The sequence below is a fragment of the Cucumis melo genome, chromosome 6 (assembly GCF_025177605.1).
Source record: "Cucumis melo cultivar AY chromosome 6, USDA_Cmelo_AY_1.0, whole genome shotgun sequence".
In the NCBI taxonomy this organism is placed as follows: Eukaryota; Viridiplantae; Streptophyta; class Magnoliopsida; order Cucurbitales; family Cucurbitaceae; genus Cucumis; species Cucumis melo.
The window spans coordinates 33,407,437-33,435,367 of NC_066862.1; the positions used below are offsets into that span (position 1 = coordinate 33,407,437).

The 27,931-nt window shown below is 35.1% G+C and overlaps 2 protein-coding genes and 1 non-coding gene across 3 annotated transcripts; 1 reads left to right on the top strand and 2 right to left on the bottom strand.

Moving 5' to 3' along the window:
• Nucleotides 1–26: 26 nt before the first annotated feature.
• Nucleotides 27–11,818, bottom strand: LOC103501596 (vacuolar protein sorting-associated protein 22 homolog 1). Its single transcript, XM_008465210.3, has 7 exons — nucleotides 11,580–11,818; nucleotides 11,290–11,400; nucleotides 10,903–11,038; nucleotides 10,138–10,292; nucleotides 516–623; nucleotides 332–421; nucleotides 27–246 (listed from the first exon to the last, which is right to left on the bottom strand). Exons 1-7 carry the CDS (start codon nucleotides 11,628–11,630, stop codon nucleotides 145–147), a joined length of 753 nt encoding a protein of 250 aa, XP_008463432.1. The 5' UTR covers nucleotides 11,631–11,818; the 3' UTR covers nucleotides 27–144.
• A 5,109-nt stretch (nucleotides 11,819–16,927) lies between these two features.
• LOC103501597 (uncharacterized) lies at nucleotides 16,928–19,849 on the bottom strand. Its single transcript, XM_008465211.3, has 2 exons — nucleotides 19,420–19,849; nucleotides 16,928–17,447 (listed from the first exon to the last, which is right to left on the bottom strand). The coding sequence occupies exons 1-2, from the start codon at nucleotides 19,571–19,573 to the stop codon at nucleotides 17,164–17,166; spliced, it is 438 nt and encodes a 145-aa protein (XP_008463433.1). The 5' UTR covers nucleotides 19,574–19,849; the 3' UTR covers nucleotides 16,928–17,163.
• A 7,864-nt stretch (nucleotides 19,850–27,713) lies between these two features.
• LOC127150114 (small nucleolar RNA R21) lies at nucleotides 27,714–27,792 on the top strand. The gene has a single exon (XR_007822131.1). It is a non-coding gene; the product is annotated as a small nucleolar RNA R21 (small nucleolar RNA).
• The last annotated feature ends 139 nt before the right edge of the window (nucleotides 27,793–27,931 follow it).

The window sequence follows — 27,931 nt, forward strand, 5'->3', positions numbered from 1 at the left end:
CATCAAGGTTCAACTAACATAATAAATAAAACAAAGGGGAATGAAAAACAATAGCATTGAACAAAAGGCATAGAATACATTTTCTTTGTGATTCTACCGTAGCACAAACTACAAAGTACTTTGTTTCCTAAAGAAATTATCAAGTTAGGCATCAGTTGTGAGAGAAGATGAGATAGGAGAAACACAAGGAAACCAATAGCGACGTCTACCATCACGGTGGCCGTCATCAATCATCGCAAGACCTTCCTGTAAAAGTACAAATTTTGTTTACATACGCAGTGTCTAACTATGGTAGATGGGAAAAAGAAAAGAAATGTGAGCTAAAACTTACATCTAGGAGAGTATCAAGGGCATCAACTGCACGACCAGATGTCCAAGAAAGTCGTCTCTCTACCTCATCAACAGTTACATAGCCTTGAGCCTGAGAGAACAATATGTGCTATGACCATTAGTCTCTTTGTGACCAAAACACTAGAAGCAAATAGATTCCAGAAAGGGCTGAGTGAGAAATTAACCTGCGCAAGCTCAAGAATTTCATTGTGATCCTTGTTTAACTCAGTCGGAACTGACCGAACAAGTTTTTTCTTGCCAACAGTAATTACCTCAAAACCGCTTCCCAGTATCTGGAGTAAATTCTTTGGATATTAGTGTAAGATATACTCCAGAATGCCACTCGTAAATCAAGAAGATTTTTAGTATAGTTCATTCAAAATAAAATATTTTACATTCAGAAATAACAAAATGTAATGAAAGTGCTTCAGGGGAAAGCACATATATATTTGTAATTTTATATGACTAGACGCTTAATAATGATTCTGTTACAATACTTCACATCAAAAGACCATAAAGGTGAGAGGAGTTTAGTTGGAATCAACCTTCCCTAGAGGAAAAAGAAAAGCTTTTCCTGCCGGTACAATTTTCATCCAGCAGTTATCCCAATTATGGAGAAAGTTCATTTTTCTGTTTCTTTTTCTTTCTTTTTTTTTTAAAGGAGCAAAGAAGAAATTATTTGAAGCTTAATGCAATTTATATGTAATTTGAAAAACAAATGTTGTACATTTAAATGACTAACGGGTACACATGTAAATATCAAGATCACCAATTTAAAAGAACAATGAAAAATAACTTGAGACAAGTACCATGATAGATATGTAGAAAGAAATAGATAATATAAATAAAAATTGAGTTGCATGTAAATGACTTGTAATTTTTTATCTTAAAATTAAGATCCTTTTAAACAGTAATAAATGTTCATGAAAACCTAGCATGACAACGAATTTTGCTGGATATTGTAATACTCTAATGAATATTGTGAAATCGTGGACAATAAAGATTTTACATTGGGCACAAACCCGGGCATTTCAGGGGGCTAGGTACACATTTGCCATCAAGCCAAAAAACAGATTTTTTTTCTTTTTAGATGATAAGAATTTGTTGTTTTATTTTTTTATCCCTCTCTATTCTACGAGTCTAGATCAATTTGCATGTACCTCAACTAATCCTATACGTCAACTTGTCTAATTGTCACCACCATAACGTTGATCAGCAAGTGCACTACAAGCTAACGGGAGGGTAGCATGACATGTGCATGCATGCCTATGTGTGCAGTGCCCTTCTAGCCATGGGCATGCCTCAACACTCTCGTGTGTGCCTCCTGCCTCTAAAATGACTCAAAAAGACATTCAAATCAAGGGTTGTGGTATTAGAGTCGAGGTTAGGCATCTTGTGAAAGGGCTTTGCTAGGTACACAGTAGAAGCACCTTTGTTGTTGCCATCGCCTAAGTAGTGACAAGTTGGTGTCGGTTTCTCTACTCTACCTATATCTAAAAAGTCTAGAGCTCAATTTCACACAAAAGGTCACATAAGAATTCAAGACAAATTTAACTTGCAAGGCATGCTTAAGAGTACAGGAGGTACTAGGGACATGTTGATGAGGCCAAGACCCACCTGTAGGGTGACAAGTAGGGGTCATACAGCGCACACCTCAACTGAGAGGTAACAGCTGAACAGGAATGACGCACTTACACAAAGAGTGGAACACCAAGCATGCGCAACTGGTCACAGAGACAACAAACCCTTGCTACAAACCCATACAAGCAATAGCTACTTGGCTAACAAAGAGCCAATTGACTATGGTAAGCCTCAAGGGGCTTGTGTACCCCAGGCAGTCCCCAAGGAGTTGGTGCAGGGAAGCGTCATCCAGTGAAAGTCGATGATAGACCATTGGATGTGACGGGACCCGACGAGCACATCAGCTAGCTCAAGCAAGGAAGGTTTGTCAAACCCCCCAATCTTGAACTATACGACATGGCAGATAGACCATGTCAAGTGGGTAGACAACACACTCGGGGCTGACAAAGTATTTAGCCAAGACACATGCCTAACGAGTCAAGGCAAGCTGGAGGACGCACTGTATCGCAGTCATGCTCGACAGGACATGTTGCATGTGGCCGCATGATCGCTCCGACACCTTTTACTATTTTCTTTCATCGTATTTTAGTTTCTTTATATTTTTCTTGTAAGTGACCGCTCGCTCATTAGCATATGCAAGCCAGTCACATCTCTTCTCGTTCATAATGTACATGTGGGGGAAGACTAATCATCATATCCACACATCCATGACTTATTGTTGTTATCCGTTAATGCTTATAGCCTTGTAACAATCTTACTTTTCTCAAAATACATGCTTTCAAACATTGCAAGAACCTTTTCCTCTAAACTCATTTTCTAAAACCATTTTCTCAAGAACTAGGGTGGAGGTTGTGAAATACGTCCATTGTGCCATCGGCTGTTTGGATTTATTTAGCTGACTTATTCTAGTGTCAGGACAAGTGCAGCACAATCACTTCGTGACAACAAAAGTGCAACTGTGACAGTTGGTATCAGAGTCAAGTCGACTCACAAAGTTAAGAAGCTGTAATCATGCCGGCAACAAAACAGTTGGCCAAGTCCCATGTTGACTAATTGGTTGAGATGGAAAAGCAAATGCTCTATTTGATAAAAGTCCCTGATCGAGTTCGGTTCCTAGAGAGTCAACTAAAAGAAGTCTTTGACAAGGTTGATGAAATCGATGCGGTAGTTGGCCGCGTAGACGGAATGCCTGTCAAAGAGTTTATGGCAAGGGTTGAGACCCTAGAAGCAAATGCAACCAGGTTGGGTAGCTTCAAGCGAGGGAATAACTTGATGAGCTCTACGAACCCCATTGAAGAGCATGTCAAAGCATTGGACAGCTCACAGAAAGCGATAATTCACACGGTGAATGAATTGTTGGAGGACACTAGAACAGTCGTTGATGTCATCAAGACAGAGATCACAAATGTCAGTGCAAGAGTAAATATCACCAATAAGAGTGGTGGGAAACCAAGTCCCAGCTGGGGGAAAAATCTAGTTCAATTGGGTATAACTACCTAATCCTAAGCCCTTCTGTGGGGCTCATGACGCAAAAGCTCTAGAAAACTTTGATTTGGAGCAATATTTGAGAGCTATGAATATAGTGGCTGAAGAGTCAAAGATCACAATGGTGACGATGCACCAAGCAAAAGACGCCAAGTTGTGATGGAGGTCATGCTTTGTGGAAATCCAAGAGGGTAGATGCACCATGGATACGTGGGAGACACTAGAACAAGAGTTGCGTTCTTAGTTCTTTCCCAAGAATGAGGAAATTCTGGCAAGACGTAAGTTACGAGAACTGAGACATACTGTCGCAATTAGAGAATTCGTGAAGCAATTTGCCAAACTGATGTTAGACATCCATGATATGTCAGAGAAAGACAAAGTTTTCTGTTTTGTCAAGGGTCTTAAGACAAGAACTAAAACTTAATTGTATGAACAGAAAGTCCAAAGCATGTTTGAAGCCTATGCCGCAGCCGAACGATTATTTGATCTCAGCAGTGCCCCCCATGAGTAAAGGAACCAAGCTTCCTTTAGTTGACAAGCCCACCAAATCTAACTCTCCCAAAAGTGGGAAAGGAGAGATACCAGGAGGAGGGGATCGCAAAACCCTTTCACCCAAGAGGCAGATACCAAGGGAGCAACCCTAACGAATAGCAAGGCAACTATAGAGGGGGACCTCCATCCTATGCAAGGGCCTATATAGAGTTTACAAATACCCAAATCGACTTTCTCTAAAAGCATTCTAGGCGACACAACCAATGTCGAGGCTGATAGTAAGAATGCTTAGACGAATATAACAGAAGAAAAAGGCGACGAAAACCTCGCATTGGGGGCCCTAAAGTTTTTGTCTACCCTTCAGAAAAAGGCATAGAGGAAGAAAGGACAAGTGGAGCGAGGTCTCTATACGTAGATGCCTGGGTGAATCAGAAACATACCAAAAGCACGATGGTCAATTCAGGCGCCACTCATAATTTCATTGCAGAGGCAGAGACCTGACATCTCAATCTGAATTCGGACAAAGACCAAGGAAAAATAAAAGTAGTCAACTCAACCGCCTTACTCATTTTAGGAATTGTCAGACGAATGACATTAAATTGGGATCATAGAGTGGACATACGCATTTTGTGGTTGTGAAAATGGACGATTTTGATGTAGTGTTGGGGATGGGATTCCTCCTTGAACACAAGGTCATCCCTATGTTAGTGCTCAAATGTCTGGTAGTCACAAGGTCTAACCCACCGTAGTCCAGACAAACATCAAGCAATCAAATGGAATGAGAATGATCTCAACTTTCCCGTTGAAGAGAGGACTAGCTCGCAAAAAGCCCACGTTCATTGCTATCACGGTGGTTGATAAGGAAAGTTCGAAGGAATTAGTTTTGGAGGCGATCCAGTATCTGTTAGACGAATACCATGGCATAATGCCAAAAGTTTGCCTAAGACTCTATCTCCACGAAGGGGAATAGATCACGAGATAGAGCTTCTACCCAAGGAAAGGCCCCCGCCAAAAAGTGTGTATCGCATGCGCCGTAAGAATTGGCAAAGCTTAAAAAATAGCTGGATGAGTTATTGAATGTTGAGTTCATTAGACCTGCAAAGGCTCCGTACAAAACCCCAGTGTTGTTTCAGAAGAAGGAAAACGAAAATCTCCGTTTATATATCGGTTATCGAGCATTGTATAAACTTACAGTTTGGAACAAATACCCACTACCCATTATCAAAGACACATTTGACTGCCTCCATGGAGCTAAGTATTTTTCGAAGTTAGATTTTCGATTAGGGTATTAATGAGTGTGAATTCCTAAAGGAGATGAACTAAAGACTATATGTGTTACACAATACGGAGCCTTCGGATTCCTTTTAATGCCTTTTGGCCTCACGAACGCTCTAACAACTTTTTATACCTTGATGAATCAGGTTTTCCATGAATACCTTGACAAGTTTGTCGTAGTGTATCTGGACAACATTGTCAGCAGGACGATAAAAGAACATCAGCATCTCCTTCAGTTAGTATTTGAGAAATTGAGGTTGAATCATTTGTATGTAAAGAGGAAACATGTGCTTTTGCTCAGAAATGCATTAACTTCCTGGGTCACGTGATTGAGTGTGGCCAAATCGGCATGGAAGGGGCAAGTTACTACAGTATGTGATCGGAGGGTGTCATGTCCTGTAACAAATTTATATTCCTTACTTGGATTAGCCAATTACTATAAGCGGTTCGTTAAGGGATTCTCAAAAAGAGCAGGGCCCTTAACGAAGTTATTGAAGAAAGACCACAAGTAGGAATGAACCCCAAAATGTCAAGCCGTAACTAAACCCTTCGAAGTAGAGATCAACACATCCGATTCTGCATTAGGGGTGCTCTTCTCCAAGACGGTCATCCCATTGCCTATAAGAGCAAGAAACTGAAGGATGCGAAAAGGAGGTATGCAAACTCCGAGAAAGAAATGCTTGTGGTTGTACACTGTCTGAGAGCCTAGAGACAATATTTGTTGGCAGCCCAATTCGTAGTCAAGACGAACAATAGCTTTATATACCACTTTTTCAGTCAACCTAAATCGACATCCAAACAAACTCGTTTGTAGGAATGCTCGATCAAATTTGATTTTCAGTTTGAACACAAGCCAGGAAAATCAAACCAAGCGGCTGATGCCCTTAGTCGGAAGAGCGAACGTGTGGCAATGTGCATGTTCGCCCACTTGAAAGCCAGCAGCCTGAGTGAGACTGTTCAAGTGACTATCAAGGCTTGCCTACCCAAGGACACTACAACCCGAGCTATAATGCAATTGATTAAAGAAAGGAGGACTCGCCAATTCTCAATGGAAGACGACCTATCGTCTACCAAAGGAAATTGCCTATATGTCCCCCGTTCAAATGACTTACAGCAACTGCTAATGAAAGAATGTCATCTAGACACAATGGTTGGCAACGAACGTATGCTCTACTAAAAAGGGTTACTATCGGTCGAGTCTTCGAGACAACGTGATACAGTTTACTAAGACTTCAGCATGACAATCGAACGAGCGAATTTAGCAGGTCTGTTGGAACCCCTACTTGTGCCCTCAAGGTCGTGGGTGAGCATGTTTCTCGACTTGACCACACATCTACCCAAAGTTGGAGAATTTGACTCAATACTGGTGATCATCGATAGATTTTTTACGCACCATTCATTCCAATGCCAAAGATGTGTTCTGCTAAAATGACAGCTCAACTTTTCTTCAAACACATTGTGAAATTGTGGGAAGTCCCAATGAACATCATCAGTGATCGCGACGATTGATTCACCGAAACGTTCTAGACCGAATTATTCAAGATGTTGGGGTCTACTCTCAATGTCTCATTAAGTTATCACCCACAGACTGATGGACAAACACAACGCTTCAGCAGCATGCTTGAAGAATACATGTGTCCCTTTATTGACGCACGACAAAAGAATTGGGTACAGATGTTGCTCAAGCTTTAATTGTCAGAAAAGCTCATCTACAGGAAAGACGCCATGACAATTGGTACTAGAGACAGGTTGGCTCACGAAGTTAAGAAGCTATAATTATGTCGGCCACAAAACAGTTGAGCAAGTCCCAAGTCGACCAATTGGTCAAGATGGAAGAGTAAATGCTCTATTTGATAGAAGTCCCCGATCAAGTTCGTTTCCTAGAGAGTCGTCTAAAGGAAGTCTCTGACAAGGCCGATGGAATCAATGCAGTACCTAGCCAATTAGACGGAATGTCCGTCAAAGGTTGATGACAGGGGATGAGAACCTAAAAGAAAACCTTATCAGGTTAGGTAGCTTCACGAGAGAGGATAGCTTGACGGGCTCTAGGCCCCTATTGAAGAGCGTGTCACAACATTGGACAACCCACAGAAAGTGATAATTCAAATGGTGAACGAATTGTCGAACGACATTAAAGCAGCTGTCGATGTCGTCATGACAAAGATTGCAGATGTCAACCCAAGAGCAACGATGGAAAAATGATAGACCACCAATTGTGATACAATATAACAGAAGGAAGAATAGAGGAATGACATGTGTAGAGGATGATGGAAGTGGCGGAAGTGGAAACCACTTTAGTGGGGACCACTGTTAGTTTTATGGAGGGAGGATAAAAGAGAGTAGAGGAGGAAAAGATGGAGTGGTTATTCAGTTTCTGGAAGTGGAGGGTTGTAGTTTCTGGAGGGCAGGAATACAAAAGTTCTATAATCTTAGAAAGTTATTTCCTTCATCGTAAATTACTGTTTATGTTTGAATGTTTTATTTTGTACTTGGTTGTTGTCTGTTTATCTAGGATTCTGGTTCTGGTTTGTTAATTTCTGTGTTTAAGTGTGTTTTGAAGATTGTTTAAGTCTGGATATTTTGTTAAAGTTTGTTTATTAATGAAAATATAGAACACAACATCTGGTGTTCTATCAGAAACCAAGCCCCAGTTGGGGGCGCAGTCCAGTTCAATCAAGTGAAAGTGCTTGAACCCAAGCCCTTCTGTGGAGCTCATGATGCAAAAGCTCTATAAAACTCTCTCTTTGATTTGGAGCAATATTTCAGAGCTACAAATACAGTGACCGAAGAGTAAGAAATATTGGCAGAGAGAGTCCGCTATGTTACAAGGCCAAGACGTGACCTGAAGAAATTTCTAATGATGAGAAAAGACCTCCCTAATGAAGAAATCAATTGGGGCACTGAAGATCTCAAGGATGCTCTCGACAAATTGTTGAGTTCGAGTAGAGTCGGTTGACGGGGACGTAAGCCAATAAGGTGAGGGAGAATGTCAAGTCATGCTTGTTCAGAACGTATTGTCCTTGGTTGCATGACCGCTCTGTCACCTTTTACTATTGCTTTTATCATATTTTAGTTTCCTTATATTTTTATTATAAGTGACCGCTTGCTACAAGTCTGTCACATCCCCTTTTGTTCAAAATGTACTATGTGGGGGTAAGACTAATCATCGTATCCATACATCTGAGAGTTATAAGATATGAAGCTACTATTATCCCTTATTACTTATAGCCTTATAGCAAACTTTCTTTTCTGAAACATGCTTTCAAACGTTTACAAAAACTTTTTCTTCTAAAACATTTTCTCAAGAACAAGGGTGGAAGTTGTGAAATACATCCATTGTGCCATCGGCTATTTGGATTTAGTTTGGCTGACTTTTTCTACAAAGTGCAACCATGACACACTTTTGTAAGCATCTCAGAGTGATTGCACGTTAGTTGTTCCCATTCTAGAGCATCTGCTCGTCCATCTTGACTAACCGATCAACATGAGACTTGCCCAACTGTTTTGTAGCCAACATGATTATAGCTTCTTAACTTCACGAGCCGACTTGGCTCTGATACCAACTATCACGGTCGCACTTTTGAAAGCGTCACAAGGCGATCATGCGACACTTACTCCCACTCGAGAACAAGTCAACCAATCCAAATCCAAATAGCCGGTGGCATAATGAATGTTTCGCAACCTCCATCCCCATTTTTGAGAAGAGGTTTTAGAAAACAAGTTTAGAGGAAAAGGTTTTATAACTCATCGATATAAAGGTATGATGATAAGTCTTACCCCCATATAGTACATTCTGAACAAAAAGGGAACTGATAAACTCGCATATGCTAATGTGTGAGATGACATACTTAATAAAAATATTCAGAAAAGTAAAAACGCAATGCAAGGTGTCGGAGTAGCAACCATGGGCAACACGCCTTGGACAAGCATGACTGTGACACTAGGCACTTACCTAGTGTTGCGTGCGCCCTCCGTGCACATCATCCGTGGTACGTATCTTTTTGCACACGCCTATCTAGCTAACTGCCTTGGTCTCCACGATAAGCATGGAGGTTAACGCGACCTTATTAGTGCCACCTGCCTACCCCGCGCCTTGCACCCTCCATGTGAGTATGCATCTTGTCCGACCTTCCCCAAGGTCGAGGCGATTGCCACTTGTCTCGCCCACCCATCTGCCATTAGGTGGGGCCATGGCATGTCTTGACTTGGTCTTCTCCAAGTTTATTGACCCAGTCTTTGCACAGTCAACGTCCGCCAACATCGGTCTTTCCCTCCTATGGCGTCTTGGTATCAACTAACCTCTCATGGTGCTAGTTTTTAGATTTGAGGATCTAACACTAATCTTGACGAGTGTCAAAGAAACTAGCAGAATATTAAATCTTAGGAAGGTAACCTATGGATTGAACTCATTTCCTCTAAGTCATATGTTATATCATGACCATTATTGACCACTAGATCAGCCCATTGTAGTTTTGAATAATGAAGATTATAATTTTTAGAAGGGTGGAGGCGATCTGTTATTATATTCATGACTAGAGATTAAAAATGAGTTTATGAATATAACAATGATACTTTCATCAATTTACCCCATAGACTGCAGTAGTCGCACATAGCTTACGCTCCTCACTTGGATTAATTTTATAGGATAGTCAAATAATCTTATGACATCAAACATAAGGAAATTGGGACGATATTTGATATCTTGAGTGGCATGGCAAGAAACTATTGTTTCAACTTATGACTTCAAGCACATTTTGGTTGTATTTCGTTCCTTCCACCTCTGGGATCGCTCTGGGTGGTTGACATACTACGGTTAATGGAAATCAAATTTAAAGACTGTTCAAATAATATCGAAAATAGCTAATACTGAAACCAGAACCCTATAGATGTTCCTTTTTAAAATTTCTAATTTCAAAACCATAGCAAATATAAGATGTCACTCATTGATAGTAGATCTATTTGTTATCTCAATACCTTCAGTTTACTTATAGCTCGCAGACAGTCATCCTCAGAAACAGCTTCACGATCACTTTTTCGTCTCTGCCGAAGCAAAGTACACAGTTCTTGTAAGCTAATCAAACCCCCATTGTGGGGTCTTGTAGACAAGCAAATGTCAACAATTTGCACTCCTGTGTAGCAAAATAGTTCAATTACATTCAGCAAACACATCCAGCAAAAAGATAGAGATATATAAGAACGATATCTTATGCTCCAACCATAATAACAATTTATTCTTGTCAACAGTTCAGTTCTGAATTTCACAAGAGAAACCAAAAATCCATTACTGGGTTGAAATATCACTCAGCTCAGTTCATAATTCCTAGGGTGAGTTAAATTCATCTCCCAAGTTGTAAGTCAACTAAGAATATATAAACTAATATATACAAGAAGAATAATCTACAATATTTCCCTCGATTAAACAAACACAACAAGAAATCCAAATGAAAATTCCTAGGCCCAGGCAAAGAGGACATGCATTACATGTCAACACAGACAAGCAAAATGCTATAAGGATTTCATATGCCCTCAAACTCACGCAAGATTCTCCTTTAAGAAAAAGGAATATCTTCTAAAGTTCGAGAAGAAACATGGTACGAAATGCTAAGAATATAAGATGAATATAACTTATAAAAACATGCCTAACAAGAAAGCAAAGGACACATCAACCTCTCTCTAGACATATGATAAACCACAAAATTTTCTTTTACTTTAATCTGATAAGATAAGATCCATACCTACCAATCTCGTAATAGAAATCACCAATGCCTAATAGCTCTGCCCAAAACCCCTTGTTTGAGGCCAAGGGATCTACTCCAACTTTAGCACACATTTCATGGAACTGTGATCTGAAAGCCGGGTTCTTACTGATATCTTTCTGCACAAGTCAAATTAGTGGCATGAAGTTCAATAAGGAATCCAGCAAGCAATCACTTGGATAGGAATAATTTAAAAGAAAGAACAACCCCTCGTTACTAAGTCCAAAGGAAGTATTTAATCAAGTAGAAACGATCTAAAATTTGTAACTACTTTTAATTTTTATATGAGAAAATATCCAATTAAACAAAGTAGATCACAGTTCAGATAATCAATCAGATAAATTCATTCATCTTATATATTTGATGTCACCTTGTGTTTGCGAGCAAAATCCTCCAACTGAGATCGAAAGGTGGAGAGTTGCTCCTTCATCATATCAGTTCGGAGCTTCGCTACATTTTCACCCAGCTGGCGGTATTGGTCCTGCGAATATTACCATCATCGCTTGATCAATAGAAAATAAAATCAGAAACGATGAAAATAACTTCAAATTTTAAAGGAGATGAACAATAAAAGCAATAGAAATCGGAATAACAATGCAACTAAAATGATAAAAATTCATAGATTTTAAATGAAAAGAAATAGATTAAGCAGAAAAGAACCCTCGCCGCCGCGGCTGTCTGTAAGCCTCCAATGCCAGGTCTCCGCCTCATTTTCACTCCGATTTCGGTTTGTTGCTCCGATCGGATGCCTTGATATTTTATTGAACTCAAGCGGGTTCTTCAACGAAGTTGAGAACCAACAATTACCGATCTTATTTTTGGGGACGAGGAAGATATTAGAGAAAATTCCATTTTATATGAACAGAGTCAAAAGTTTAAAATGTGGAGGTAAACGGAACGGAAAAATGATGATTGCTATTTCCAACAAATTTTCCCCTTTCCTATTTATTTGATTTTTTTTTATCTTTTTAAATAATGTAATTTTAAAAAATATACTAGAGCAAACGAAATGGTGTAACAGTTACATGTAAGTTGAAATTAGTCGGAGTCATGTACTCGGTCTACGACTCCGATACAGATAACAGTCTGCCATCTGACAGTCAATAACAGCGTTAACCGGTAATTTTGTCTGTAACATCGAAGTCGTGTACTAGATACACGACTTCGTTCACGTGTGTCTGCAGACACCCGTACGTCATGTAGGGAAGTCGTGTACCGACTTCGCCTCTATAAAATCTCAAAAAATGTCTCATTCTGTCTCGTTCGAAAGAACTCTATCTCCTCATTCAGCTCCTATTCTGCATTCCATTGTCTTCTTCTGTCAAGCCTCCATCTCCATTTTCTACAACAAAATTTATTCTCATCTCCATTTTCTTCTTATGTCGAGCCTCCATCTCCATTTTTTTCAATAAAATTTGTTCTCATCTCCATTTTCTCCATCTTCTTCTCCATTTTTTTCTAACAAAATTTCTTCTCATCTCCATTTTCTCCATCTCCATCTCCATTTTTCTTCCACTTCCATCCTTAACACTAAGAATCACCACCCATTCCATTTTTTACACAAAAAAATTACCCACATCTCCATCTTCCACAAAAAAAATGCTATCGTCCAGATTTTTGCTTTTTGTTTTTCGTTATAAGGTATATTTATTTAACTTAATTTAATTTTTATTATTTTGTTATTAAATTAATTTAATTTTTATTACAGTTGGTTTCACAAAGGTTTGTATATTTAGCTAAATCATAAACCAGGTTAGTGTTTGTTATTTGATTATATTATTTGGTTGTACAAATTATTTGAATTTAGTTATATTATTTGAATTTAGATATAATAATTGGATTTAGGTTTGATGATTTAATTAAACTTATGGTTGGTTGGTTTAGAATTTTATAACCCTATTTATTATATATATTTGAAAATGTTGTGAATAGAATAATAATAATGATAATAATAACTTTAGTAATAATAATAATAAACGGTAGAGTAATAAAAATAATAATAATAATAAATAGGATGGTAAGCTTGTGACACGATCGTTAAGATTTAATTGGAGGGTTTTGTGCGAGGATTACTTGGGAGTTCTACTGCCTGACGTGAAAGGTCAACGGTTGAGTCTTCCATGGTGAAACAGTTGCCACATGATGATGACGTTGTGAGCGTTCGAAGATACGCTCGTGCGTACATCTTGAAGCTAATTGACAGCTTTCTGTTTGTCGACAAGTCAAACACTCCAATCCATTGTATGTTTCTCCCACTCTTATTCGATTTCGACTAAGCTAGTACGTATGCGTGGGGCACTGCAACCCTCGCATGGTTGTATAGGGAACTCTATCAAGCGAGTCATGCACAGTTCCTAAAGATCGCCCGCCCATTAATTCTGCTACAAGTATTGACATACGATAGATTTCCTATTGTGGTGCTACAAAGATCAGACCGCAGCAAGCTTCACATGGTCGACCTTTGAGTTTCAAGTACTGTTTCATATACATGGTTTTTTTAATAAAATTTGTACTATTTTTAATTTATTAATGGTTTCTTTCACAAATTAGATGGAGCGGTATTCTACCTTTATCTGAACAGTTAGCAAATATATTGCCGACCTATCGATTGATATTTGATTAGTTGATGCACTCTCAGGTAGTAAAATATTATACGGATGTTCTATAGTTCTATTTTTTTGTTGCATATTTACGTTTACTTTTTTAATAGATTAATTGGACACCAAATACACTCGACCTTATGGCATCACTTCCTGTTCGATGTCGTAGTAATCAAGTGGTGTGGACTTACGTGGGTCCCATGATTTTTTTTCATCTCGTCGAAAAGCATCAACCAGATCGTTTGTTGCGACAGTCCAATATGTTGTAAATACCACCAGAGATTAGTTTCACAGATCTGAGCGTGCACCAAAAAGATTTAAGGCGCAAGCATGATGTCGATTGGCGTCAGATTCATACCGAATATATAGGAATATGTGAAATTTGCAACATAATTTTCAGACAGAAGTAGCCAGCACATGCCAACCGACGATATCAAAGAACTATTTTTCCTAATACAAGTCGATTACCCAACGCTTCATCACCCCTGAGGGCGCTTACTATTATCGCATGATAAGAATTTAATATGTTTTATTTTATACATTTAATAATAAAAAAACATTAATTTTATTTGTATTATTTGCAATCATTCAGAATAATTTTGTTGAAAACGTACACACTTTCTTCGTGGAACACGATTTAAAAGCTTTGAGCAACATGTGCGACACAACCATGGAAGACCTAGCACAAATTATTCAGTAGACTCGATGACTCAATGTTGCCGGCACAGATCATAGACGCATGCAATGACGACAAGGCGATGATCTCGTAGAGGGTGATGAAGAAAATTGAAAGTTTGTAAATTAATTTTTAATTCTTTTAAATTTCAGTTTTAAATGTATAAGACCTTGTTGATTAATCAGTTAAAAGTCTAAGTTTTTAAAAATAGGATATATAGTTTTTTACTAGGAAATTAAAAAATAATAATCATAATATGAGTTTCAAAATTAAAACATAAAATAGGGTAGTTTTTTACCAAGAAATTAAACACACCCACATCCTAAAAATCTCAAGAAAGTAACAAGAAAGTAACAAAAAAGAGAGAAAACATAGTAACCCAAAAAATACATGTCCATTACTTAAATCAAGAAACAACAAAATAGATAACAAATGCAGAGGAAGTAAAAGATGGGAAAAAGAATAAAAGAAAAAACAAGAAAAGGGTGAGAAGAGAAGAGAGTGACGAAAAAGAAGAAGAAAAATGAAAATTGGGTAAATGGGGAGGAAAAATCTGGACAACATTGAGATTGAGGATGAGGATCAAATGGAAAAAAAAAAAAAAAAAAAAAAAGAGAGTAAAATTGAAAATTGTGGTTTGATTTATTTGTGAAGAAAAAAAAAGGAAAAAAATAATGGGGAAAACTAGAAAGTGATATAATGAAATGAATGAATGAATTGAAAGGAAAGAAGATTGTATTATGCAAAGGAGCTTTCAAGCATGTAGTTAACTTTTTTTTTAAAGAAGTCGTACGACTTCCATACAGTCACGTTCCACGTAGGGATCAAATGTTGGTCATATGCTGACGTGGATAATAAAAGTCGTATACCTGGTACACGACTAGCTTCAAAAAACTAAAATCATTCTATTTTTTTATAATAGCTTGTCCAACTATTCTATAATTGTCATTTCTTCTCAAACTACATTATTTTTGTCAATAGATTCAAAAAACACTATATTCTTGAAATTTGTTCGATTTTTTTCTTCTTTTTAGTTTTGAAAAATTAAGCTAAAGTATTGGAGAATTATTTTATATAAAATTTGTTGAATATATTTATAAATATTGTATACCAAGGTCTATATTTGATACATAAACACGGCTAAATAGTAATGTGTCCCTCTCACTTCAATAGTTTAGTTCATTTTACTACAATGGTTCCAAAATATTTGGTCTCTTCAAAGTTTTTCATCCATTTTAACCCTTATGTTAAAAAATATGAAGCGAAGTTTTAAAACTATATGAAAAATAGTTTTCAAGGATTTTTTTTATTTAAATAGCAAAACTAATACTAATTATCTATTAACAACATTTTGTAATATTTGTAAATATTTTGGTTCATTTTGCTTATTTGAAAACACATTTCTCAAAAGTAAAAATTGTTTCTTCGGTTAAAAACAACTCTTTTAAAAAAATATATAAACCAGATTTAAAAGAGATCCTTTATTACAAAATATTGTGAAAATTAGAAGAAAATAGACTTAAACTTTAAAAAAACAAAACTAAAACCTAATAATTATCAAAATTGATGTTTAAAATTATTTTTTAGTACAACTAACAAATAAATGTCACGTTAATTACGACTAAACTAAACTCTTTTCTTAACATTTTCTAAGATTGAAAGACTTTTGATCCTACGAATGAATTTTACTCTATTTTAGTCTTATTTTCAATTTTCTAATTCTAGACTAAACTTCTCTTCAACAATAAATTTTAGTTTATAAAAAACAAATAAATTATTCACCAATTTTGTTAAGTATAAATATTTTATCAAATTTTTCTATTTTCGAAAGTTTAGTTTTTCATCTGCAAATTAAATTGGTTAATAATGATGATAATAATAAACTTCAAAAAAATATTGGTTGGGCACTTTTAACATTTGTCTTTAAAATCGGTTTACCTGTCTCATTCTTTTCCTTTGAAACCTGTTTCCTTCTTCTAACTTCCTTTCTCTCTAATTACTTTCTCCTCTTCATACTAAATATTTCCCTCTCTAATTATTTTCTTATTTTATTTTATCGACTTCTTTTCGACTTTTTCAAGAGAAGGTGAAAATCACTATTGAATTATTAAAGAAACATATTCCAATAATCTTTCCGATTCAATATCAATCTTTATACTTAAAATACACTCAAACGAGATTTAGTAAATAAGAAACATAAATAAATTTTTGTCATAGACCATATGACCATAGAAGTTAAATCAATTTAAAGAAAAACATAAATTTTTTAGGAAAATTAAGGAACCTGTTTGTGAAAAGAAAAATACAACGCAACAAAAATAAGCAATCGTATAATAACATCACATAACCTTTTTAGTACTATAAATAAAAATGTGTACTATGATTCCATAGCAACAAATAATTAGATGAAAATCAATTCAAACATCAAAAGAAAAAAAAGTCGGAAAACAACATGAAAAGTTTATATGTGAATTCAAACAAACTTTCGAATTTCCTCGCAACTCTTACCATTTTTAGACGGTATCATATATGTATTTACAAAATTATTTTTCTTTTTATACATGGATTGCACCTATATGTGAATAGATCTACCAGTTTGATGTGTAACCACTTCCACTCGAACAAATATGACTTACAAGACACTTACATTAGAAGTTGAACAGTAGCAACCTATTAACGTAGTTGGATCCCTTGGGCATTAGCAAAGGACAAAACAGAAATTTACAAAAATGTAGGGACAGAACGGAAACTGTATTATGGATATGAGAGTCAATATCATCCAGATGATACTTTTGAAAATCTATCACAACATTGGTTCTAATTGATGTACATCATAACAAAAAGTTGATATAAACAGACTGAGGTTTACATTAAAACCAGCATATAGCAGAAAACATTTTTTTTTCCATAAGAAAACTCAATTGTTGACTTCCAACCTCACAATCTTATTGCCCTTATTCAGAATGTGTCAGATGCAGTATGTCGGCATGCTGCTCGGTCGATAGACAAAAGGCCTGACAGTATGAGAGTGACCAGATGGATGATTGTAACTGAACTTCACACCCGAGCTATTGGCGCCAAGATGGGTGCAGTGTTCATGGAAACTGCTGATTGGCCGAGCGAGGCATGCATCCCAACGGTCGCTTTCCGACATGGTCTCTGCAACAGTGTATCTACCCTTAGAGTTGGTAAATGCTTGGTAATTTAGAACTTCTCCCGATCTTGTAATGCAAAGTACAGCTACTTCAGCACCTGAAAATGAGAGAATAGGTGGCAACAATTTATATCTTATGTAACTATTTTTTGACAGATCCGAGTTGTGAGAAAGAGCAAAAGGTTGTTGCCCAATGGTTACTTTTCATCTTGATTTAAGGTAAATATGAGGTCAGAAACAAAGCAGAAAAACGGAGTGCAAAACAGCAACATTGGTATGATTCTATGAAGATGAAAATTCATATAAACTACCGGGATTTACGCAGCTCAATGCAGATGAAAATAATTTCATTTAAAGTACGAATATTTGCTCCGCTCAAATGCAAGTGATAAAGAATAAGATGAATATTCATTTAACCTACTAGGACTAGTGCAGCTCAAAAGCAAGTGGTACCTTTGGTAGAGTGTGCCAAAGCAACACAGTAAAATTAGTATTCAACAAAACAAGCCGATCACCTTTTGCTGCTTGTTTCTCATCAATTTGTCTCATTAAAGATGCTTCTAAGTTGATAGGTTGCAGTAAATTTAATTACATCAATACTTCAACATTGATCTCCCGCACTCGTGGGTGTGGAAATTTGTAGAAAAACCCAACAAGTGTAACTCGATAGTAATTTGGGGAGGAAATGACATTATAGGAGTTAGAAAATAGAACTTCATGTTGCAATAGAAAGTTAAATAACCACTCAACCCAAAAGCTAATGGTCATTTAACACAAGTGGAGGAAAGTGTTGAAGCAGAAATATATTCAAACTTACTCTTATTCACCAACTCAAGCTTTTGGGCTAAGTGGCAAAAAAACAGAACTAAATTCGACATCTTCTTAGTGGTAATGATATCCAGTACAGTTTCATTGACAAAATAAAAACATTTTCTTTTGAAAAATTAGTGAGATCAGGCGATAAATTCTACGCTTTATTGATTCTTCTTGAGATCAACACAACCTTGGCAGGTGGGAGGATAGGAACCTACATTTTGTTTGAGGACGTATGCCTGAACCATTTGAGCTACGCCCAGGCTGGCCTATGTTCTTATCCTATAAACATAAAATGGATTTGAATTTCACAGCTAAAGGATGACTCAGTAATCGCTCGCTAGTATCACGCAATAGACATGGATTGCTACAACAGCTACAGCGAACATAGACATTGAAACTGGGAGTTATCATCAGAGGGAAACAATTTTCGTGACAACTATCCACCTAAATCATCAAATTATGATGAATAAACCAAAACGTGAAAAACAATAAGCAGGTGGAGAAACTATTATTAATATCCATCACAAAAGTACTCCATATCTAAGCATTTCCAAAAGTAGTAGAAAAAAAGGGGCAAGACCTACATATTCGGCAAAATAAAAGTCCTAGGGAAAGCAGTGACGAGTGATGACAGAGTGAAAAAGCATTAATGAAAATATGAAATAGATATTTAGCAATAGATGCAGAAACTATGGTCCTGACATGGTGCAGGAGTGCTCGTGTAGTGGTATGGTTTAGGAGTTTTCTTTTAAGCATACCATGTTTATTCATTGACTGCTAAAAAGGAATCACTGTGTTAAATTTCCATCATTCTAGATCCTTTTCGTTTAGAAGTGAATTAATTCAAAAAATTTCCAGGAAAAGCCTCATGTAATTTAGTCGTTGTCACCCATATTATTGCTTATTTTTCATAAGACAGCATAGTCAGCTACGCAGAAGATTCAACATCTTTCCTCTCTCGAATTTGCATACGAAAACACCAGAAATGGAGGCCAACACTTTCCATACATGTAAACCTTTACTTAATTTCATTTGCAAACAAAGCTAAACCGCTCACAATACACATAATTTTCCCTAATTTCTTGACAGTACTTGTATCAGCACAGTCCAGTCGATTCATGGCCAAAAGAAACAATCTCAGATGAAATCAACCCCAAAATTAGCCAAACCAGTAAGATCAAAACCCAAAAGCAGAAAATCCAGTCGATATTTTTCTACTCAAAGCCAATATCAGATTGAGACTAGGAGGCTGACCTTCTAGAACATGGTCTTCTGGGCCAATGGAAGAATCGCCGCAGACATCGCAGATAACTCGGCCATGGATTGCCCCGGTCCAACCTCTCGAACCTGAAACGAAAACTGTGAGAATAATCAAGCACGTCAACAGCTTCTTCCTCAGCGCTTCCATGGATTATGTGGTTTTGGGGTTCCAATGTCTTCTTCAACTGTGCTTTCAGCTCTAAATTTGATGCTGGGAAGGGAGAAATGTGTCGGTAGGTAGCAGTGTTTAAACGTCGCCCGACATGTCGGAAGGGGAAATTTCGTCTTTCTTCACAACATGTCGTTGATATCTTAGTGGAAAAAAATTACTTTTACATTTTATTATTGTTGTTGTTATTATTATTAGAATAATTGTTTTAGGCAGTTTTTCTTTTTCTTTTTGGGTGACTTGTAATATATGAAATCTAACTGTCGCATCGTTTTTTGTAACTTATTTCATTATAGATATTATTTCTAGTGTAGTAAGATTTCCGTGATGTGATATCTGTAAAAAATAATGTTAGAATTAAAGACAACGCTGTTATGCAATCAGAATGTTAGATTTCATATGTTCAAGGTAAGTTATTAATCATAAAATGTGATTGTCAATAGGTCATCCGTACAAAAATCACAACACTCTTATGATCAAAATATTGAGTGATCATAATTTGGGTAATAGTCGGTTGGATTTTATAAGTTTTTAGTCAATCAAGAACCAAACCAAACTGTTTTGCAAGAAAATATCAAACCTAGCATCTAATAGTAATAACAAAAATAAATAAGTTTCAAATGTTTGAAAATTATAATTTCTAGCGTTTCAGATGGGGTAGAGTGAGATATGGAATCTATTGATGAAAATATGCAATTTCACGATATGAGAGTCGAGTAATCATAATAAACTCACAAATTGTGATTTGATGATATGGGTGAGAAAAAAGTTATAGGCCAACTTTGGGTACTCGAAGATGGTCAAGGAATATCTCACACTAGGAAAAAGATTTAGGGTTTTTAACCCACCAAGGGAAGCTAATATGTTAGAGTTAGAAAACTTTTGTTTAAGGTGTAAAGGTTATGATGAAGTTCTACTATGTATGCGAAAAGTAAATAAACATAAGAAATTGTAGTAACTCAATAAACAGTAAATAAACATAAGAAGCTGTAGTAATTCAATAAATGTAAAAAAAAAATGAAAAAAAAAACTATTAAAATTTGTTCATGGGGATTTTTTTTATTGAATGGGAAAATTGAACATTTCATATGCAGGATTAATTTGAAACTTCGTGCCCACACATTTATGGCAACTTTCAAAATGCCATAGACAATGATCAAAGAGAGATGGCGATGGGAAAGGATAGTGGTAGTCAACAAAATTTAACCACCACATCATAATTTCATTAGCTATGGATTAAAGTAAAACCATCAGATTATTAATTAAATTATATCTAATCATTTTGATGTAATTTTTAGTGTTTTTCCAATTTTATTCTTTTTTAATGACATATAGTTTGGTCTTTTCAGGATGCATTAAGTTTATTTTTTTATTATTGGAAGGCTATTTAGTTGTTGTGTACAAATAATTTTTTGGCATATTGAATTTGGAACGAATTTTTCCTCTTTGTTGATAGCAGAGATTTGAGTAAATTTGATCATCTTGTTTATGGGGTGTTCAAACCATGATTTTATCTCTAGGTTTTTTATCAAAAGGTAATCCAATTCTAATCCTTCCCTTTGGATTATTGTCAAATTGACTTGGGGTTTTAAGAATTTGATATTTAGGGCTCAAGTAATTGGATTCTTAATTTTGAAATGCTAGGGTTTCCATATCAAACTTTCTAAGAAATATTTTCCAAACTTTCATATTAAAGTGTACTTGAAACTTCAAAGACTAAAGGGACACTAACTCCAAACTTCATGAACAAAAAATGTATTTTAGTCAGGTTATAATAGTTTGTTTGGATTGACCGAAGAAAAATGTTTTCTAAAATCATTTTCATTTAAAACACTCTTGATAAAAGTGATTTATTATTGGTTTTTCATATGATCAATCTAATTGGTCATCGGAAGTATAGCGTGTTTCATTTAACTTTTTAAAGTGTTTAATTTTAAAAACAAGTTATTTTGTAGAAAAAAAAAAGTATAACAATCACTCAAGTAACTTTTGAAACGCTTTTAGAGTATATTTTAAATATATTTTATAAAAAAAAGTTGGGAAATTGCCAAAAATAGCTTAAAAAAGGAGGGTTAAATGACTTTTGGGATAGTTTTTGAAAATAAAGAGTTTTAGGACAATTTATGTGTGAATGGACAAAAATGTCCTTCATTAAATTTCTCCTTCTCCTTCCCTTTCCCTTTCCCTTCTCTTCCACGTAAAAGCTTTCAGCTTTCGCTTTCCCTTCTCTTTCGCGTAGAGTTGTTTTCTTTTCCTTCTCTTTTGTATAGAACACCTGAAGTAAAAAAAAAAAAAAAATCGCTCTGCTCCGATACTTTGCTCTGCTCTAGTGTCGTTCGAAGATACTTCGACCATTCGTCTCTTGCCGTTCGTCGATCCTCTAGTGCATTTCGTCGCTCCTTCTTTTCAAACCATTCAATCAACTTTGAGCGTTTTCTCTTATTTCGGTGAGTTTCATCTCTAACCCATTTTTAATTTATTTGCTGTAAATATTTGGTTTAGGTATTTGTTGCGAGTTTCATCCGTAAATGTCTGGTTTAGGCTATTTTGGAATGAAATTATTTGCTGTAAATTAGTTTGGTTTAGGTTCTTAGAAAGTTCAATGGGTAGTGAAAAATGAATTGAAGTAAAAGATTTAGTTTGCAAGAGTGCACTTGCAAGGAGTTTCAAGCTGAGCAACTACCATGCTCACATGCCATTGCTGCAGCACGAGATCGTAATATAAATGTTTATAGATTATGTGCTAATTATTACACCAATGAATATTTGTTGGCAGCATATGCGGAGACCGTCTACCTAATTGTAAATCAGTCAGCTTGGAAGACAAGCGAAGACTATCTACATATGATTGTTTTACCTCCGAAACTAGTCAAAAGAGTTGGTCAACTGAAGAAAAAAAGGATTCCAAGTGTTGGTGAAGCTCCGAAATTGCATAAGTGTGGTCGATGTAAAGAAATAGGTCACAACAGATTAACGTGTACCAATACAATTTCATATACCGAGAAGTCCAGCATACAAATTTAAAAATTTCTCTACCAATGTACTAATTATTACACTAATTAATGAATGTTGCTTTTCTTTTAGTTTGTTATTTATCTATCTGGATGTGTTTTCTTAATGATGTCTCCAAACATTCTTACTTTATGTGCTTCTAGATAGATGAACAAGACGAAAATAACAACTGGCTTATTCATTTAGGAACACAAAAAACACAAACATATTGACACAGATTTTAATTTGTTTAATATACAAACTGGTTTCACGATCGTTTAAATATAACTAAACGATCGTTTAGTTACGTTAAACGATCGTTTAAAGTAACTAAACGATCGTTTAATGTAACTAAAAGATCGTTTAACGTAACTAAACGATCGTTTAAAATAACTAAACGATCGTTTAATTGTATTAAACGATCGTTTATATATTTCACACGACTATTCGTTTAGTTTGTAATTCTTTAATTTATATATTTTTTAATTCTTTGCTACTCAACTGCTTTAATTTATATATTAAGCGATCGTTTATATGTAATCACACTAATGTAAAAGATCGTGCATATATCTTTAAGCGATCGTTTAGTAAAGTCTAAACGATTTTCTTAATAAACATAAAAAATATTAAGCGATCGTTTACCTACAAGTAGTTTTGCAAACAAATATGATATTTGAATGTCATCAATTGACCATTCATAAACTACGTTTATTCTAATTTATATAGCATCTATACTTGTGCATTATAGAGAAGAATCGATACATATTTTGCAACATACATGATATACAACTCCTACAAATCTCGCAACAAAGTTTAATACATAGGAGTGTTGGTCCATAATTGAAATGCCAATTGTTTTCTAAAGTAGGACATGTTTTCTTGACATAATGTATCTAAATCAAAACCAGCAGCTATGTACTCAAAATACTTAATGGTGAATACGCCACAATCACTATTATTTCGTTGTAGTGGAATGGAGTCGACAATGACAACTGGCCAAGGATGGGAAGGATTAATCTTGTACGCGGGTCCATCAGTCGATGTCGATGTCATAATTGAAGCCTGAACAAAAAAGAACAAATGAAATAATAATTGCATAAGAGACTGACTAAACATGTCATAACAGCATGGTGAAAGTTAAAATAAATAGTGAAAGTTTGGAAGGTGCGAGATACATGCGAGATAAACCACGAGGGCCTAAGAGACTTAACAAACATCAATAGAATCACTCCAAATGGATTAACAGGGGTACCAATTTCATTTCGAAATAAATAGTGAAAGTTTGGAATGTGCGAGATGTGTGCGAGATACGTGCGAGATACATGCGAGATAAACCATGAGGGCCTAAGAGACTTACTAAACATCAATAGAATCACTCCAAATGGATTAGCAGGGGTACCAGTTTCATTTCGAAATAAATAATGAAAGTTTGGAATGTGCGAGATGTGTGCGAGATACGTGCGGGATACATGCGAGATAAACCATGAGGGCCTAAGAGACTTACTAAACATCAATAGAATCACTCCAAATGGATTAGCAGGGGTACCAATTTCATTTCGAAATAAATAGTGAAAGTTTGGAATGTGTGAGACGTGTGCGAGATGTGTGCAAGATGTGTGCGAGATACGTGCGAGATAAACCATGAAGGCCTAAGAGACTTACTAAACATGCATAGAATCACTCTAAATGGATTATGAGGTGTACTAATTTGATTTTAAAATAAATAGTGAAAGTTTGGAAGGTGCGAGATATGTGCGAGATAAACCATGAGGGGCTAATACAAACTAAACATGCATAGAACAATACAAACTAATGCATATAAACATGCATAGAATCACTCCAAATGGATTAAAGTGAAAGTGATCAAAGTGAAAGCCAGAGTGGTTTGAGAAGCATCCATAGCGGCATGAAATTGCTCACAATATAAGACAATAATACACAATAGATAGAAAGCAATGTAGATAAAAAAAAACTCACTGCTAAATAAAAGAGCTTCAATTCCACTTCTAAGAGGTAGCCAATTCAGATTTAAAGAAGGGATCCCAAGAAAAAGAAGCAAAATGCCAACTATATTTAACTTCAATTCATTTCACTACCCATTTAACTTTCTGAGAACCTAAACCAAACTTTGACTAAACTAATTTCCAGCAAATAAGTCGATTCCAAAAAAGCCTAAACCAGATGGATGAAACTCACAACAAATACCTAAACCAAACATTTACAGCAAATAAATTAAAAATGGGTTAGAAATAAAACTCACTGAAATAAGAGAAAAGACTCAAAGTTGATTTAATGGTTCGAAAAGGAGAAGCAACGAAATGCAATGGAGGACCAATGAACGGCAAGTGATGAACGATCGAAGTATCTTCGAAGAGCAGAGTGTAGGAATAGAGCGGGAAATTTCAAAAGCCAACAAAAGGTGATTTTTTTTTTTACTTGAGGTGTTCTACGCGAAAGAGAAGGGAAAGAGAAACAACTGTACGCGAAAGAGAAGGGAAAGCCAAAGCTGAAAGTTTTTATGTGGAAGAGAAGGGAAAGGGAAAGAGAAATTTAATGAAGGACATTTTTGTACATTCACACCTAAATTGTCCTAAAACTCTTTATTTTCAAAAACTATCCCAAAAGTCATTTAACCCTCATTTTTTAAGTTATTTTTGGCAATTTCCCAAAAAAGTTTAATAAAATTATTTTTTTCTTTAGCTAATGGACGTTTAATTAGTTGTTAAAAATTATTAATGGAATTAGTGTCAGAGGTGGTGATGCAAAATTGACCCACAATAATAGTCATGGGAGTTGGACTTCAGTTGTGTTTGGTGGGATAAATGTCTGCGGCTGTTGGAGATAGTCAGCCAATGATATTGTATAGGAGATGGTTACCAAAAGTTTTGTTGAAGTAGGTTGTTGAAGGTGGCTGGCAAAGGGCGACTACCGTTTCTCCTAAATTACTATTATTGTTTTTTTCCTAAATCAAGAGCTTTAAGCACAGTTTAAGAAAAGGAAAGGAAAAGGAAAAGTAAGGACTATAGACCTTTCCATGTTTAGGACAAGGAACAAGAAGGAAAGAAAATATAGTTAATCATCTCTTATTCCTTCTCTTTCTTCCTCTCAATTCCCTCTTATTCCTTCTTATTTCTTGTCTTTCTTCCTCAAAAGTTGTGTTTTTTTGAATTAATAAATTTATTATTATTATTTTAAATTAAGTAATTTATTATTATTATAATTGTTATTATTAATATTTTTATTATTTTAATACTATATTTCAAAATAAAGTTGTACGATATAATTGATGTTCGTCGTTTTACTACATTCGAGAAGAAAAACATTTGTTTCCTATATCTCATTTCCTTTAAATGCTATTACGTTGGTTATCGTTTTTTTAAATCGATGGTTGATATTGTACTTACAACATCAATTAAAGAAAATACATGTAATATTTTTCGCACGTACCACATCAATTAATTTTTTGGCACGAAAAGCTTGCGTACAAAACGTTTAAAATTAATATCGTATTTACAAAAGCTAATGAAACATGTTTTCCAATAAAAAATTAATTTCGGTAAATATAATATGAATATTTGTATATTTGATTTACAATACGTATTAAAAAAATACATTTGTACAAATTATTTTTTTTTTAAATCGATCGTTAACGATACACAATTTTTCGATATTGCACTTACAATATCAATTTTAAAAAAATACATGTAATTTCTTTCGCACGTAATGGATCAATTAATTTTTTTAACACGGAAAGCTTGCATACAAAACGTTCAAAATTAACGTCGTGTTTACAAAAGCTAATGAAACATGTTTTCAATAAAAATTTCAAATGTTGGTAAATAAAATAAGAATATTTGTATATTTGATTTACAATATGAATTTAAAAAATACATTTGAACAAATTTTTAAAAAAGAAATAATAAACTTTTTAAAATCGATTGTTAACGAAATACAATTTTTCGATATTGCACTTACAATATTAATTTAAAGAAAATACATGTTATTTATTTCACATGTAATGCATCAATTAATTTTTTCGCACGAAAAACTTACATACAAAATGTTCAAAATTGATGTTGTATTTACAAAAACTAATAAAACATATTTTTCGATAAAAAAAAAATCAAATTTTGGTAAATAAAATACGAATATTTGTATATTTGATTTACAATATGAATTTTTTTTAAAAAAATACATTTGTACTAATTTTTTAAAAAAGAAAAAAAAATTGTCATATTCCTTCCCAGTTATTCCTTCTTCCAAATAAGGATTATAAATAATCTCTCATAATCCTTCTAGTTATTCCTTCTCTCCAACAACGATTATAAATAATCTTTCGTAATCTTCCCACTTTTTCCTTCCCTCAAACAAAGATTATTATAATCCTTCACTTTTCACAATCCCCTTCACCTTATTTCATTTTCAATTGCCACAAATTGACCAAAAAATCTTTAAAGCAAGAGGTGTGAACTTCATTTCTTGTTTTTATAGTAAAATACCACTTTTATTTAGCTTAACATGTTAATGAATCTAATTACTAAAAAATATCAATTTTATATTCTATCAATCAATCATGTAATTAGTCTACAAGTTCACAACTTTTAGACTTTATATCTATTTAGTGTTCCCTATACTTGCTCATTGCTCCATCACCAAGTTTTTCGGAGGTCAAACATTATTAGAAGAAAAAGAAAGAAAACTTACCATGGGGTTTGGAAACTGAAAAGGGTAAAAGAGTAATATTGTAAAGCCACGTGGGTTGCACGTGCAATCGAAGTTTTGGTCTCATCTGCCCCCCATGTACCTATAAAACCACAAGAAGCCCTAATTCCACAAATCCGCCTCCTTCTCCTCCTCTTCTTCTTCTTCTTTCGCTTCAACCAGAATGCTCTTGAAACGTCTTGAAAATCCAAGCATTCCCCTCTCTTTACAAATCTGTTACGATCTTAATGAGTTTTCAGACTCAACTGCTTGAATTCTTTACCAAACCTTTCCTTCTGAGACGGCTTTTGGGTTTTTATTTTTGGTCGATGAATTAAGTTTTCAATCTCTGCTATATTTGTTCTTAGTTCTGGATTTTACATTGGGTATTGATGATTTATATCTGAAAATAAGGTATTGAAATTTATGTCCCTATGATGATTGATTGGAATTATAAAAGTAGTGGACTGAATCTTACTGATGAGAAGTATCAATCCTGAGGGATATATTTGTTGCGAATTGATTTCCGGAAGTTGTCATTGTAAGGTTTCAAATTGCTTTTTCAAAATTTTCCTTTTTTTTCTGTGAAAAATTCGTTTCTGGTATTTGGTTTTGGGTTTGATTTTTATTTTAGGTTCGAAAAAT

Excerpts from the sequence above, each read along its gene's own strand:
- LOC103501596 (XM_008465210.3), bottom strand. The coding sequence starts at position 11,630 with ATGAGGCGGAGACCTGGCATTGGAGGCTTACAGACAGCCGCGGCGGCG. Across the intron at positions 11,039-11,289 it reads ATTTTGCTCGCAAACACAAG|AAAGATATCAGTAAGAACCC; the intron begins GTGACATCAAAT and ends TGACTTGTGCAG. Across the intron at positions 10,293-10,902 it reads TGATTTCTATTACGAGATTG|GAGTGCAAATTGTTGACATT; the intron begins GTAGGTATGGAT and ends TTTGCTACACAG.
- LOC103501597 (XM_008465211.3), bottom strand. The coding sequence starts at position 19,573 with ATGGAAGCGCTGAGGAAGAAGCTGTTGACGTGCTTGATTATTCTCACA. Across the intron at positions 17,448-19,419 it reads AGAAGACCATGTTCTAGAAG|GTGCTGAAGTAGCTGTACTT; the intron begins GTCAGCCTCCTA and ends TCTCATTTTCAG.